This window comes from Tupaia chinensis, unplaced genomic scaffold (genome assembly GCF_000334495.1).
Source record: "Tupaia chinensis unplaced genomic scaffold, TupChi_1.0 Scaffold000014_1, whole genome shotgun sequence".
Lineage (NCBI taxonomy): Eukaryota > Metazoa > Chordata > Mammalia > Scandentia > Tupaiidae > Tupaia > Tupaia belangeri.
Window position 1 is genome coordinate 4134998 of NW_006159444.1, and position 15126 is coordinate 4150123.

Sequence of the window (15126 nt, forward strand, 5' to 3'; positions counted from 1 at the left end):
TTATATATATCATATATAATCTATATAATATATATAATCTTTTTCCTCAACAAATATAGTAGACTGAAAATATACTGAAACATTTTAATTATTCCAATATAGTAAATTTTTTAAAAAATTATTTTATTTAACTTTATTTATTTATTTTAATTTGACCAGAGAGGGACAGAGTGACAGAGAGAGAGAGGGAAATGAGAAAGCAAGTCACCAGATCCGGAACTAGAACCACAGTTGGCCCTATGGAAGTCCAGCACCCTTAATCAGCACATTACTTGCTGGCCCCCAATGTAGTAAATTTAGTGAAATTACATATATATCTTAGATTTCTTCCATAGGGTGGGTGTGCTCACTGGAGAGAGACTGAGAGAGAATGAGAGAGGGAAAGTGAGAAACCACTCCCTAGTAGGGATTGCCATGCTCCAGTCCCTTCTCCTCCATTCTCTTCTTGGGATTTTGGGAATGCATGAACACATGCCCAGTGTGGTTTTCAAGCTGAGTAGAGACTCAAACCCTGGTCGCCCATGTGGGAGTCCAGTGCCTTAGCCACCATACCACCTGCTGACCTCTATATGTATTTTTTTAATTTCTAAAACAATAAATAAGTTCAAGCAAAATCAGAAATGATCTAATTACATATGAATATATATTAGCTAGTTATTTAGTTACATTCTTGTCTATTTTGTTAATAATTAATTTAAGGTAGCTTAAATATTTGAAAATCTTTTAACATGAGGGAATAGGGACAAAGGGAGAATACAGGTATAAAAGTAAGACAAAGCAGGAGATGAATGAATTCACAAATGAAGAGGTAACAAGGGTGTTATGTTCGATCCTTGAGGATCTTATGTTCGATCCTTGAGGATCTCAGACGTCTGCTGAGAAAACTATATACTATCAGAGACAAAAACTCAAGAGAATCAAGAGAGGATGCAAGATTATAGTAACTGGAATCTTACAAAATTATTTTAAAATATTTATTTATGACATCAGTGATTAGGTCCAATAATACTATTTTTATTTTTTTTGTCTTTGAAGTAAATTGCTTGAAGTTTATTCTCAAATTAAAATTCATTCAAATTAGTAAGGATCATAGACAGACACACACACACACACATATACAGCATTAGTTTACATATAATGCTGTAGAGTAATTGTAATTCAGCTATTCATTTAGCCATACATTATACTATTTTAACACAATATATTTTATACAAGCTGAATTTATATTGGTAAAACCTGTTGTAAAGAGAAACTCAACTTTCCTGAGATAAAATTTAAGGGCACTTGATAATTTATACTAATTGGTGTGTCACTTAGATTGCATTTGTCATGGAAAATTAAGACTCTGGTAAACAAAAAATAATTGAGTGATGTCTCTGCTTTATGTAGAAACCACTATAAAGTTAAGGAGACATATTTTCAAAAGAACCTACTGGATTACTTGCCCCTCTAATGTTTCCTGATTTAGTGAGGGATCACATTTATAGGCTTAACACTTAATCAAGAGGCCATACTGATGCTCAGAACCTCTTTGTAACTCTTTTAAATTGCTTTTAAAACTGATACTTACATGTAGAAAAGGAAAACAAAACTTATTGTGAGATCATCCCACTTTTGACTTCAATGACAAAATATTATCATCAACTTGAGTATCATTTTTTTCCTTTTGAAAACAAGAGGAAAGGAGAGCCGGGAACAGAACAAGACAGGCATTTCCGACAGGGTCTCACTGTGTCATGAATCTTCGGCCCCAGCCTCCCAATAGGTAGGACTAGAGACAGGCACAACCAGACCCAGGTGCTCAGGGAATGGAACCTGGCACTGCCTCCTGTGCTGGCCCCAGCTTCCCAGTTGGTGGTGTTACCTGTGCACCATTGCAGCTGGTTACAACTCTTATTTATAACTGGTTTTGGATGAATCAATTCCACCATCAAACAAAAAAGAAATATTTGCTACTAGGGTAATTCCAAAAGAAGAGTTTAAAAATAATTTGATTGGTGGGATAATTGGAACTATTATCTAGACTGCTGTGGAGTCCTAAGCCCTTTGTAACACTTTAGACGTGTTATGACATCCATGTGCATTTGTACGTTCCAATGCATTTTATTTAATCTGATGTAGCTTGTATGACTGCTTATCATTAGAAATTTCTTAGCTATTTCTTCAAAAAAATATACAGTGGTTAATTATAGGTATTTAATGTTTTTTCCTTTTTAAGATGTCATCAGTCATTTTTCCATAAATTGTTTTTCTTCCCCCAAAATGTATGAACATTTGCTTTATACCAATTATCTCAATGAAGAAAAGATCTAAAACAGAAAAATCTTAAGTATGAAACCAGAATTTTCTCCATCTTATTTTGTTACTCTCTAAAAATTTTATTTTGCTTAATTTTTCTCAAAACCAATTGATATAGCTAACTGTACATCATTGTTGAAAAGCACTGAATTTTGTATGAGACCTTGAAGAAAGTGCTTATGACTGTCCAAAACATGACATTATTTATATTTTTATCACCCTAAGGCAAGCTGGGATAGAAGTGAAAGACTTTGGCCGAAGCTGGAGAAGTGGGATTGCCTTTCATTCAGTTATCCATGCGATTCGACCAGAACTCATAGACTTGGAGAAAGTGAAGGGCAGATCTAACAGAGAGAACCTGGAGGATGCTTTTACGATTGCTGAAGTGGAACTGGGGATCCCAAGACTGCTGGATCCCGAAGGTACTTTGAATAATTGTTGACCGCTGTGAATCTCAGCACAGTGGGTTTATATGTCTTACACACAGAAATTACACATAACTTCCAAGACACTTGTTAGAAAGCTGAAGAGGCTGGCAGGTGGCATAGTGGTTAAGGCAATGGACTCCCACATGGCCAAGTGCTCTTTGAATACTGGACCTGGTGAATTGAAAATCATGCCTGGTGCATGTGTATGAGTCCCCAAAATCCCAAAAAGAAAAGGGAGGAGAATGGATTGTGGTGTACCCATTCCCATGGGAGAGATTTCTCACTTTCTCTCTTTCTCTGTCTCACTGGTGAGTTCACATGCCCTGAGGCAAAAACCTAAAAAAAAAAAGGCAAAGGAAAATGAAAACGAAAGCTGGAGAACATTGGGGAAAAAAATGGCATCTTCCTGCACCAATTTACTTCTGGAAAAATATTTGCATGCAAAATATAACTACATTATTCCAAATACCTCTTCAACCTTAATGTATTGATCAACGGTGAACTGGATTTAGGATACTCAGGAGTAGAATGGATGTTTCAGAAGTATATATGTAGAAGGCTGAGGGTGTGGTAGGGTAAAAAAATGATCTTTTTATATCATGCTAAAGAATCTGGAAGAAATAGAAGATTATTAGTAAGCTAAGATCTTTCAGATGTCCATCATTAGATATTTAGAAATGTTAGTAACTCTTCAGAGTTTTAGTGTTAATCAGCAAACAACACGAATGATTGACTATTATTTTTCATTTCAATTGGCACTGTTGTGGTAGGGCTATGAGTTTTAATACTTTCTGGAAGTGAAGTGAACTTTTTCAAGTTTTTGAAAGACAAGTTTGATGACTTTATTCAACTTTACTAAACTATCAATAGTGAATTGTTTGTTTCATATTAAACCAAAAGAATCCAAGTGAATTTTCCACATGTCAAAAAGTAATTTCTTATTTGAGTCCACGATTATGGAAATTTCTACTAATGAATGAAGAAATATAAATATACATTGAAAGCAAATTATTTCTAAAGATGGGATTTCAGAAAGAACTTTTCTAATTCTAAAACAAAGAGGATACGCTTGCTCTTCCATGAGTAAGTTACAGACACATGGTTGGGTTTCCTCCGAGATAAAGGAGGGATCCCATGAAGTTCCCTTGCTTTGAGTTCCCTGACATTCACTAGGATAGCTGAAGGCTTTCTGTCTCATTTCTGCACACACACGTATACAAACATACACACATACACACACACAAAAAAAAACTGTACACACATCCCAAACAACTGCAGAAGGTATAAAAAGCTGATATTTTTCGTGAAGTGCATTAAAGGAGGACCATAAATGCCTCTTTTATACTTTCTATCCTAGAAGATTTTAACATTTTGTTGATTAGAAACCGAGATTGTCCAAATACAAGGCTATCCCAGATATAAGGTGATCCCCTATTTTCCCGAGAACTTCCCTTCAAAAGTTATTTAGCCAAATTGAGTGTATAAACTCCTATGGAAAGAAATTAAATAGGCCAATAGTTGTTATAATTATTTTATAATTTAATTATGTACGCATAGAACAGCATATATCATTACATTGGGTTACCTGAAAAGTCAAGATGTGTTTTTGCATAGAAAAGCATAGAAAATATGTCATGACTTTTTCAACAGCCCAATTATATCATGTACTAAATAGTGCTTTCCTTTCTGCTTCTACATTTCATGAACTTTTTTTTTAATTGCCAGAGGATATGTGTGCTCCCCAGAATAGAGAGAGAGAAAGAATAAAAGGCAGCTCCCAATTGGGTGTGGCTGCACCACAGTCCCTTTCAGTCCTTCTCTCCATCCCTATAGGACTTTGGGCATGCACACACATGTGCTGGTATGCTTTTCTAACTTCCGGCACTCAATCTAACTGCATGAGATGTGGTTTCCCATGTGCAGGGTTTAACTTATGTGGTGCAGAGATGTCCTATATGAAACAACTTTAATTGTTCCTTCTTGCATCTTCAGCATCGACAACTTGTCATTTCTAAAATCACCTTTGAGTCATTTAACAAATTCTTCAATACATTATCATGCAATTTGCAGTGTTTTTGTGAATCCTACATTGAGAGTTGATACAAACTATTTTTCAAATCTAAGGGGACAAATTATTAGGTTACTTTTATACTTTTTATGTTTTGTTTTGCTTTCTACTTCATATATTGCTCTGCAAAATGTACATTTTTTTTATTTGGTAGTGGGCTCATTTTTTTGTTTGTTGGTTGTTGCAAATTTTTAAAATTTGTATATATTTTTATTATTATTGATATATTAAATCGCTATTTTGTGCTTAAAATGGGTATTTAAAAATAAGTTGGTGGTAGGGCCAGTAGTTTGCATAGTGGTTAAGGAACTGAACTCTCCCATGGCCAACCACTGTTTGAGTACCAGGCCTAGTGGCTTGAAAATCATGCTGGGTGCATGTGCATGTATGCCCAAAATCCCAAGAAGAGACTGAAGGATAAGGACTGTGGTGTAGCCATCACCCTGGGGAGGAGTGTGATTTCTCCATTGTTCCTGTCTCATTGTTTCTGTCTTTCTCCAGTTAGCACCCGTGCCCTATGGCAAAAAAAAAAAAAAAAAAAAACCCAAAGGAAAAAAAAAAAAAAAAAAAAAAAAAAAAAAAAAAAAACTTAAAAAAAAAAAAAGAAAGAAAGAAAAAGAAAAGAAAGAAAGAAAGAAAGTTCAAGTCCTGGACCTGACAGCTTGAAAAACACACTATTCACATGTGTGTGCGTGTGTGTGCTCAAAATCCTGAGAGGAGAATGAAGGGTTTGTAGCATGACTATCCCTGGGGTGGGAGACAATTTTTCACATTCTCTCTCTGGTTAGTGTACACGCCCTATAGCAAAACCAAAAAAAAAAAAAAAGAAAAAAGAAAAAGAAAAAGAAATCTTGTTTACATTTGGCACTTTTTATTTATGTAGTTTTCCCTCCACATATAATTACAAAATCCATCTAAAGTTCTTTGCCTGATTTTCACTGATTTCGCTAGGTAAATACCTGTCAGCTTCAGAACCACAATAGAGATCTTTGCAAGCTATATCTCTTTCAGAACGTTCCTGATTGTTCAAAGTAGGATAAATTAGAGAGCATGCTCCATAATGAAGAATATATTTTGGAAATTGAATATAAAGTATCTTCTTTCTTCAAAAGCAACATTAGTGGGTGTGTGCGAGGGGAACTTAATCTATATTTGGTCATATAGATTATAGGAGTTGTCATCCAATGTCACACCCATAAGCATTTTTATACTACCCACTCACCCTGTCCTAAAATATACACATTATTTATATTTTATTAACTAGATATAACATTTCAATAGCCATCCAGTATTCCATGTTTCTGATGAATTAATGTTGAGATTATTTAAATAAAATGTACTTCTTTCCAAAACCTCTTTGTTACAGTGTGTTTCATTCTGAGTCATAAAACTTCCACCATATACCATCAAAACTAAATTGGTTTCCTCCAATTCTAAATACTAATTCTATTTTCCTTCTGCATTTAGGACAGTGTTTTTTTTTTTTTTCTTTTTCTCTCTTTTTTGAGAGGTTTTTGCTATAGGGCATGTGCACTCGCCAGACAGAGAGAGACAGACAGAAAGCAAGAAATCACCCCCCAGAAGGGATGGCCATGCCACAATCCCACAATCCCTTCCCTCCATTCTCCTCTCGGGATCTTGGGCACACACGCACACGTGCCTGGCATGAGTTTAAGCCACCAGGTCCAGGACTCGAACCGCGGTTGACTACGTGGGAGTCCAGCGACATAGCCAATATGCGAACTGCTGGTCCTGACAGTGGTGTTTTTTTTTTTTTTTCTTTTCCTGCTGTAAGGCGCATGTGCTCATCGGAGAGACAGAGAGACAGAGTCACAGAAAGTAGAAATCACTCCCCAGGAGGGATAGCCATGCCACAATCCCTTCTCCATTTTCCTCTCGGGATCTTGGGCATGCACACGTGACCACGTGAGTTTCAAGCCACCAGATCTGGGACTCGAACAGTGGTTGATTATGAGGAAGTTCAGTGACATAACCATTACATCATCTGCAGGTCCCAGGACAGTGTGTTTTTGGTACACTAGCTAGATTTCAAAACTTCTATTCTTAAAATTCAATGAATCCTAATTTATTCACATTTGGTTTTGTTTTTGTTTTCGTAGATGTTGATGTGGATAAACCAGATGAAAAGTCCATTATGACCTATGTAGCCCAGTTTCTGAAACACTATCCTGACATCCACAACCCAAGCTCAGATGGGCAAGAGGATGATGTAGGTATTTGTTTCCTTTGAGTATGGCTAGTGCACACAATGATAGTGACTCAGATTTGTAAATGTACTGTTTTCAGAAATTTAAATTGGATTGGATTTTAAAAAGAGCAATTGAATTAAAAATAGATGCACCAAATAGTGAGATAATTAGAGGAAAAGATTTCTCTGGTTTATATGTTGCGTATGTCAGAGAGGGCAGTATTACCCCAGGAAAGTAAAAATTTCAGAAGAAGGAAGAGTAGAACTATGATCAATGTGCACAGCGTAATGTAACGTTGCATGTTGAGAAAGATGACAATTTGCATATTTGTGTTTTGGTCTGCACACTCTGCATGCACGCTTTGAAAATCCATACTGTACCCCACAGAGATATACCTTGAAAATAGATAAACCAGAAATTATAATAAATGTTAGATATGTAATGCTGATTATTTTAAATTGAGAATTGATAGCAGGGTTGGGAATTTCATTACTAAAATGAAATTCTAAATTACTAAATTTGAGGGCTAACGTAATTTTATATCCATCTCAGTATTTGCACTTCTAGATCTTGAGCCAAACTGATCTGATGAAATCTAATTTTGACTTTCAGATTTTATTATTACTATTCACAACAAAAATATGGAAATGAGGCACAATTTATTTTCTAAATTAAATTAAATTTAATTATTCTTCTTATTTTTTTAAACATTCAATTGTTATACATCATTTGGCTTGTAAAGGGAATTTACTCAACGTGAAATACATCTCAGACCAGTCCACTTGAGAATACTATACATGTTATCATTAATAGGTAATAAACCATTTCTGTGTCCCACAACTGTCTTTCCTATTTTGTCTCCCTGATTTCCTTCCTTATACTCTTCCCTTCTTCCACCCTCCTTCCATACTGTCTCCAATGTCCATAACTATTTTCACTGCTGTTATGCCCTCCAATCTTTAAGTCTCTACCATAGAGTGGACAGTCAGTATATATTAAGTGGAGACATACAATATCTTTCTTTTATAGCCCAGCTTGCTTCGCTCAGCAATAAATCTTCCATATTTGACCATTTTCTATCAAATGCCAGGGTTGTCTTGTTTTTTAGGGTTGACTAGTACTCCATAGAGTATATGTGCCACATTTTTTCAATCCATTTGTCTGTGTGTGGACATTTGGGTTGATTCCATGTCTTAGCGATCATGAATAATGCCTCAATAAAAATTGATGTGCAAGTGCTTTCCTGACTGAGCGTTCTCCTGTCCTTTGGATAGATACCTAGGACTGGGACTGCTGAATCATATGGTAGTTCTATTGGTAGGTCTTTGAGAAACCTCCATATTATTTTCCACAAAAACTGAACCAATTTACCTTCCCACAAACATTGTGGGAGAGTATCCCTTTCACTACAACCCCAACACATCATTTATGTCTTTTTTATTCTTTGCCATTTGGACGGGGTTAGGTGGTATCTTATTGTGGCTTTAATATACATCTCCCTTATGATAAGGGATGTTGAGCATTTCCTCATATGCTTTTTGGCTGTTCATATGTCTTCCTTAGACAGTTTTTTGTTCAGCCCATTTTACCATCCTTTAATTGGGTTAATCATTTTCTTTCAGGTAAGTCACTTGAATTCACTCTGTATTCTGGTTATTAGTCCCTTATCTGAGGCATAGTTTACAAAAATATTCTCCCATTCTGAGGGTTTTTGATTCACATAATTACTGTGTCCTTTGCCATGCAGAAACTTGTTATAAAAGTTCTGATTATTGGGAACCGGCAGTTAGCGTAATGGCTATGTCGCTGGACTCCCACGTAGTCGACCGCGGTTCGTGCCCCGGACCCGGTGGCTTAAAACTCACGCCGGGTGCGTGTGCGTGCGTGCCCAAGATCCCAAGAGGAGAATGGAGGAGAAGGGATTGTGGCGTGACCATCCCCCCTGGGGGGTGATTTCTCGCTTTCTGTCTCTATGTCTCTCTCTGTCTGTCTGGCGAGCGCACGCACCCTACAGTGAAAAATCTCTCAAAAAAAAAAAAAAAAGTTCTGATTATTTACTATGGTTAGGTAATTTTTGGCCTTCAAAAAGTTTTAAGGAACATTTACAGTTTTTATACTGTTCAAATGACATTTGTTTATTGTCAAAAATTTTTTAAAAATGGAAACTAAAATTGTCTCTACTTAACCATATACAGAGAATATATCCTAGAAAAGATGTCAATATACTGACATTAGTTCCCAATATTTTTCTATGAATATATGGGCTCATAACATTTTAATGAAAATAGAATCATGGTATGCATACAGTTTTAAATTGATTTTTTCTATTGATATTACAAAGAGTTATGCAGGTAATCCTGTGTTTCTATGATCTATCCAGTTTAATCAAATGTCTGATTTTTTTTTGCAATTACTAGTAATGTTTTTATAAACAATTATAATAAAGCCTTGTAAGATTCTAGACATGAAATGCCTAGGCTAAAATGCATACATGATTTTATTTTATTGTTTAAAATTTGCTACAGGACATGTCCACTTGGAAGAGATAGAGATAGGGAAAGTGAGAAAGTGACCCCCAGGAATATGGTCATGCTGCAGTCTCTGCTCATTCTCTCAGGATTTGGGCACATATGCACATGAACACAGGACATTTTTCAAGCTGCCAGGGTCAGTACTTAAATCATAAAGTTGACCATGTAGTTTCCAGCTGTCTTAACTAACATGCTATTGGCTGGAGTAACTTTAATAATTTTTGAATTGCTTTTTAAATTTCCCAGTAGATATTTGTCCTATTGTACATTCCACCATAACAATAACAGTCTGTAAAAACAATAGACATGACCATTCTTCTAATATGTTTGAAGCAGTAGTGTGTATATATATGTATATAATTTATTATAGAGAAGTAGACAAGTAGACTCACCAGTGAATTAAGGATTAATTATAAGGTGAAATTGCCACATGAAAAGTAACAGATGACATTCTCAAGATGTGTTAAAAGCCATCTTTTCTGTCCTCATGGCTTAAATTTCAGCCAGAGTTTTCAGTTTAGTTTGAGACTACGGTGAGTAGCAATAAGAAAATTTAAACATTTTAGATGTGTTTTTAAAATAGAATTAGAAACAGGCCTACGGAAGGAAAGGTCAGAGGAGTATAACCCTAAGTTGTCATATAGGAAAAGGTATGGCACTAGTGATCCGTAATCAGTGACACAAAAATAGAGCAAAACAAAGATAACCTGCGTTTCCTGAGTCTCTTGGATGAAGTCACTCTGGCATTTAACAGAATTATGTTAGCTTCTTTACATCCATAGTTTCAGGAAACCTTTTTGTTCCTTGCCAGGATTTAGACAAGCACCTCCAGGCCTCCAGAATATCTTATGTATAGTTAGTAAAGCAAATTTTTCCAAGAAGCACCACAGAAGGCTGAATCAAAGACTTTCTGTACAAATGCTAACATAGAGTGCTGTACAAAAGCTAACATAGCTTGCTGCAAGTATTTTGGAGTCATTCAATACTGTCTGGGTTTTGACAGTGTGTGTAATTGGACATGGCTGTTGCTGTGTGAATAAGAAACTCTGTAAGAAAGCATATTAGGCATGCCCCATACAACAGAGAAGCTCAGATTGCCATCTGATTTTCATATATGAAGTCCTTACACTATCCATGTGGATTATAGCTGATCTCATTTCTGAGTTTTTACTGTTTTAATTTCTTGGACATTAATCATCTCTCCAGATAGTTAAACTTTTTGCCTTAAAACATGGGAGAAACAAAAGGACATGCTTCGATTAGTATTCTAAGCAGGAAATTAGTGTAAAAATTCTTAGAGGTTTGAAACACATGTACTTCTGATGTAAGCTTGTTAATACACTCTACTAAAGAAGTTTTATTATTAAGAGTTTGATTTAATTACTTTCAAAATAAATTCTGATAATTTTTTTTTGGAGAGGTTTTTGCTATAGGGCGCATGCGCTCGCCAGATACAGAGAGAGAGACAGAGAGACAGAAAGCAAGAAATCACCCCCCAAGGGGGATGGCCATGCCACATTCCCTTCTCCTCCATTCTACTCTTGGGATCTTGGGCACGCACGCACACGCGCCCAGCGTGAATTTTAAGCCACTGGATCTGGGACACAAACTGTGGGTGACTACGTGGGAGTCCAGTGACATAGCCATTACACTAACTGCTGGTCCCAATTCAGATAATTTTTTAAGAAATGCTTCTATTTCTTTCCTAGAAAGAGGCCATGTGATTTTTTCAGGATTATCTCAAAAATAATTTTGAGGAAAATGTATTTATGCTTTACCCTTTTTAATGTGTATTTGTAATATAGGGCATATGCATAAAAAAATGGAATGTTTTCAATAATTTTAAAGTTTTATTCTTTAATGATATAGGACTTTTATTTATTTAATGCTTTTAATAGTCACCTAATTTTGTTTAGAGAGCTGATAAGATTTTTATTGATTTTTAAATTATTATTTATATATTAAATCACTATACATCACTTAGATTGTGAAGAGACTTTACCCAGCATGATCCACACCTCAGTCCAACCCATTTGAGACTATTATACACATCCTCATCAACAGATAAAAAACCCCGTCTGTGTCCCCCAAGTGTCTTACCTCTCCATTTCCCCCCAAAATTTCCTTATCTACACTCTTCCCTTCCCACACTCTCTTTCCACTTTGTCTCTAGTGTTCATTGAAAGATTTTATAGACTATACATATTAGGGTGACTGATGCCACCACTTCAGAATACTCAGTATTTTTCTACACAGGTCTTAATAAGCCTCTTAATTCATTTTTAAAAATCTTGGCATCAACCTATTTACCAGCCTTCCATTTTTCTGTATATTTGAGTTTTATATCCCCTTTAAGACTATTTAAATAAAATATTTTATTGATTCCATTTTATATAGTCTGCTTATTAGAACGAGGCATTGCTATGCCTTTATAGTTTCACCCAATAAAAGGGACAAACTTTTTCCCTTAAGATATCTCATAGGTGGGGCTGGCAGATGGCTTAGTGGTTATGTTGCTGGACTCCCATATGGCCAACCACAGTTCAAGTCCTGGACCAGATGGCTTGAAAACTACAATGGACATGTGTGCACAAACCCCCAAGATCCTGGGAGGAGTACGGAGAAGAAGAGATTTCAATGTGGCCATCCCTTCTGGGGGATGATTTCTCATGCTCACTCTCACTGTCTCTGTCTCTCCCTTGCTGGCGAGTGCACACACCCTAAGGCAAACATCTCTAAAAGAAAATAATCCCATGGGCAATTAGCATTCAGTCATAAATGAATATAACAGGCCAATTGGCTTCTCTCTCTTACCTATGAAATGTTCAATTACTTTTTCCCTCATCCATTCTATTACAAAAATTATTACTGCTCTCAAAGCACAGCACAATCTTGTTATGGGGCCATAGAAGCATATATGTTGTGTGTACTTATAAAGAAAAATTTAAGTCCATGTACATCTTCTTTACAAAACTCTTCTAAAATACTTTGTTGTCAAAACACATTTATAAAATGGGAACCAGCAGTTAGCATAATAACTATGTCGCTGGACTCCCACGTAGTCGACCGCGGTTCGCGTCCCGGACCCAGTGACTTAAAACTCACACCAGGCGCATGTGCATGCGTGCCCAAGATCCCGAGAGGAGAGTGGAGGAGAGGGGATTGCAGCGTGACCATCCCCCCTGGGGGGTGATTTCTCGCTTTCTGTCTCTATGTCTCTCTCTCTCTGTCTGGTGAGCACACGCGCCCTATAGCGAAAACTTCTCAAAACAAACAAACAAACAAACACACATTTATAAAATATATATATGTTGCCACATATGACAATGTCAAATTGAAATTAAAAGGTCATTTGCCAAATAATTGCATTGCCTTATTAGTTGAACATTTTTATACTTCTCAAAGTTATGAAGAGATCTTAAAGCATTATACCCTAAAGTTGTTGCCTATTTATTTATAGACAGATGCCTCTTCATTGATTTTCTTTTTGTTTTCTATATAATTTTTATGCCTTATTTATATTATATTTCTATATATTATCTTTTCATATTGTTAGGAAATACTTCCAGGTTTCCTATCTTTTGTAAATTCTATCCAAAATTTTAAGGTAAGATTGAAATAATTGTGAATCTGTGACCTCTTTCAAACATCCTACATTCTATTACTTTTTAGACTTGCCTTTGCATGTATTTACCTTTATATATACATTTCTTTTAATACCTTAATCATATTAGTTCTTTCTCCTTTCTAACAGAATGAATAACATACATATGTGTTATCAAATGTTAGTGACGGTCTAGCCACTGCCTTAGACTTACTCACTAATCTTTAATTATAAAATGGTATCAATTAATTTCTTTTAAATAACAATAGCACTAATGAGAAGAATACAATAACTATGTTTGATTTATTTAAATGTAATGTGGAATATAAAAACAAAGTTAAAGGTTTAATTTTGTATCTTAAAATAGTAGTCAGAAAGTACTTGAAAAGGGTAAGTATTTGCTTAGCTTAGGAGCCTGAGTTTCCTCACTTCTACTCACTATTGGGTCATATGGTCTAAGTTCACAACACATTGTAGGTGCTCAAGAAAAATCTGTAGAGGCCCAGCCATGAGAGCACACAGCTGGAGCCACCCCTGAGGAGGCTGGAGGCCGCATGGGAGGCTCCCCTGAACTTGTTGGGCACAGTTTTGCATACCAGTAACTCCAGCTAATTGGGAAGCTGGGGAAGAATAATTGTGACACAGTGATACCCTGTGAAAAATACCTTTCTCGAACTCTCTCCCTTTCTCTCTCATATGGACAAAAAATTCTGTGAAATAAATGATTATGAATTCTTGCCCAATATGCAAGTTACTAAGTGCTTATCCTTTCCTACGGCTTTTGCATCTCTCTTTATATCCCATCTAGGCCCAGGCTTAAGAATCTATCAATATGATAGACTCTATGCCAATGCTGGGATAGAAAATCAAAAGTCATCATGTCAAATATTAATTTGTACTTATTACTCTACAAACATAATTTATGTATGTATAAAAATAGTGCAAAAATATTAATGTACATGTGTGTGTGTATGAGTGAAAGAAACTTGTACATGTGCTAGAGGAAGAGAGAGCAAATGAAAATGAAAGAAAACAGCAGAGAAAACACGAACAGTTTAGTTGCTTGGAATTTAGGTGGTCTTCTATAGGCAAATAGCCTATTAGGTGTAAGTTGCAAATTCATGAAAAGACACTAACGTATTCTGGGACTCTAAATACTGTCTGGTCTTTCATTTTTTTTCTTAGAAAGGAAACTGTAAATGTATAAATAGCTACATCTTTCCCACATTATCACAACTTGCTTGATACCTTCAAACCACTAGCAAAATTCACCAAGTGGTCTCTAATAACACTATTTTAAGAACATAATCCTTTCCTCTCAGATAACTTGAAAAAATTATTTCAGTTGATAACAAACAGCTCCTTCTGAGCACAGTCCCAAGTACTTTTCAAATGCAGATGTAGGCGTCCTGATCTCTGAGGCTCACAGTGGAGTCTTCCACTTGCTGCAATGTGGGTCACTTACAGTGGTCATATTGACCTCTGGTACCTTGGAGATTGAGAGTAAATATCCCTCCAAACTCATGCAGTGTGGTTTTTTTTTTTTTGTTTTTTTTTTTTTTTTGGCATGAAGTCAACCAATAATAAAGGATATGCCATGGGGACCAGCAGGTGGAGTGGTGGTGGTTAGGGTGCTGGACACTCCCACATGGCTGACCATGGTTCATATCCTGGACCTGGTCACTTGCCTGTCTCACTTTCTCTCTCTCTGTCTGTCTCCTTAACTCTGGTAAAATTAAAACATAAATGGATGAATAAATACAAAATAAAATAAAATAATTCTTTAAAAATATAATCAAGGAGATGCCTTGATTATAGTCACCTGTTTATTCAGATGAGCCATCCTGGTATCACTGAAGCTTTGCAGTCTTACCAGTCAATAATTTATTGCATGATCATATATTGAGTGTTACTGAGGGCCAGATAGTTCATTAGGCAATAGGGATAAAATGATATATTTTATACTAGGGTGGTGGTTAAGAGACAA

At 35.9% G+C, this 15126-nt stretch overlaps 1 protein-coding gene across 1 annotated transcript in view; it reads left to right on the forward strand.

Moving 5' to 3' along the window:
* The window catches only part of SYNE1 (spectrin repeat containing nuclear envelope protein 1), a 596966-nt gene that overhangs the window by 159263 nt on the left and 422577 nt on the right, over positions 1–15126 (forward strand). Inside the window, exons 8-9 of the mRNA XM_027769865.1 lie at positions 2524–2720; positions 6915–7024. Coding sequence (XP_027625666.1) covers positions 2524–2720; positions 6915–7024 — 307 coding nt within the window. The remainder of the gene's footprint in view (positions 1–2523; positions 2721–6914; positions 7025–15126) is intronic.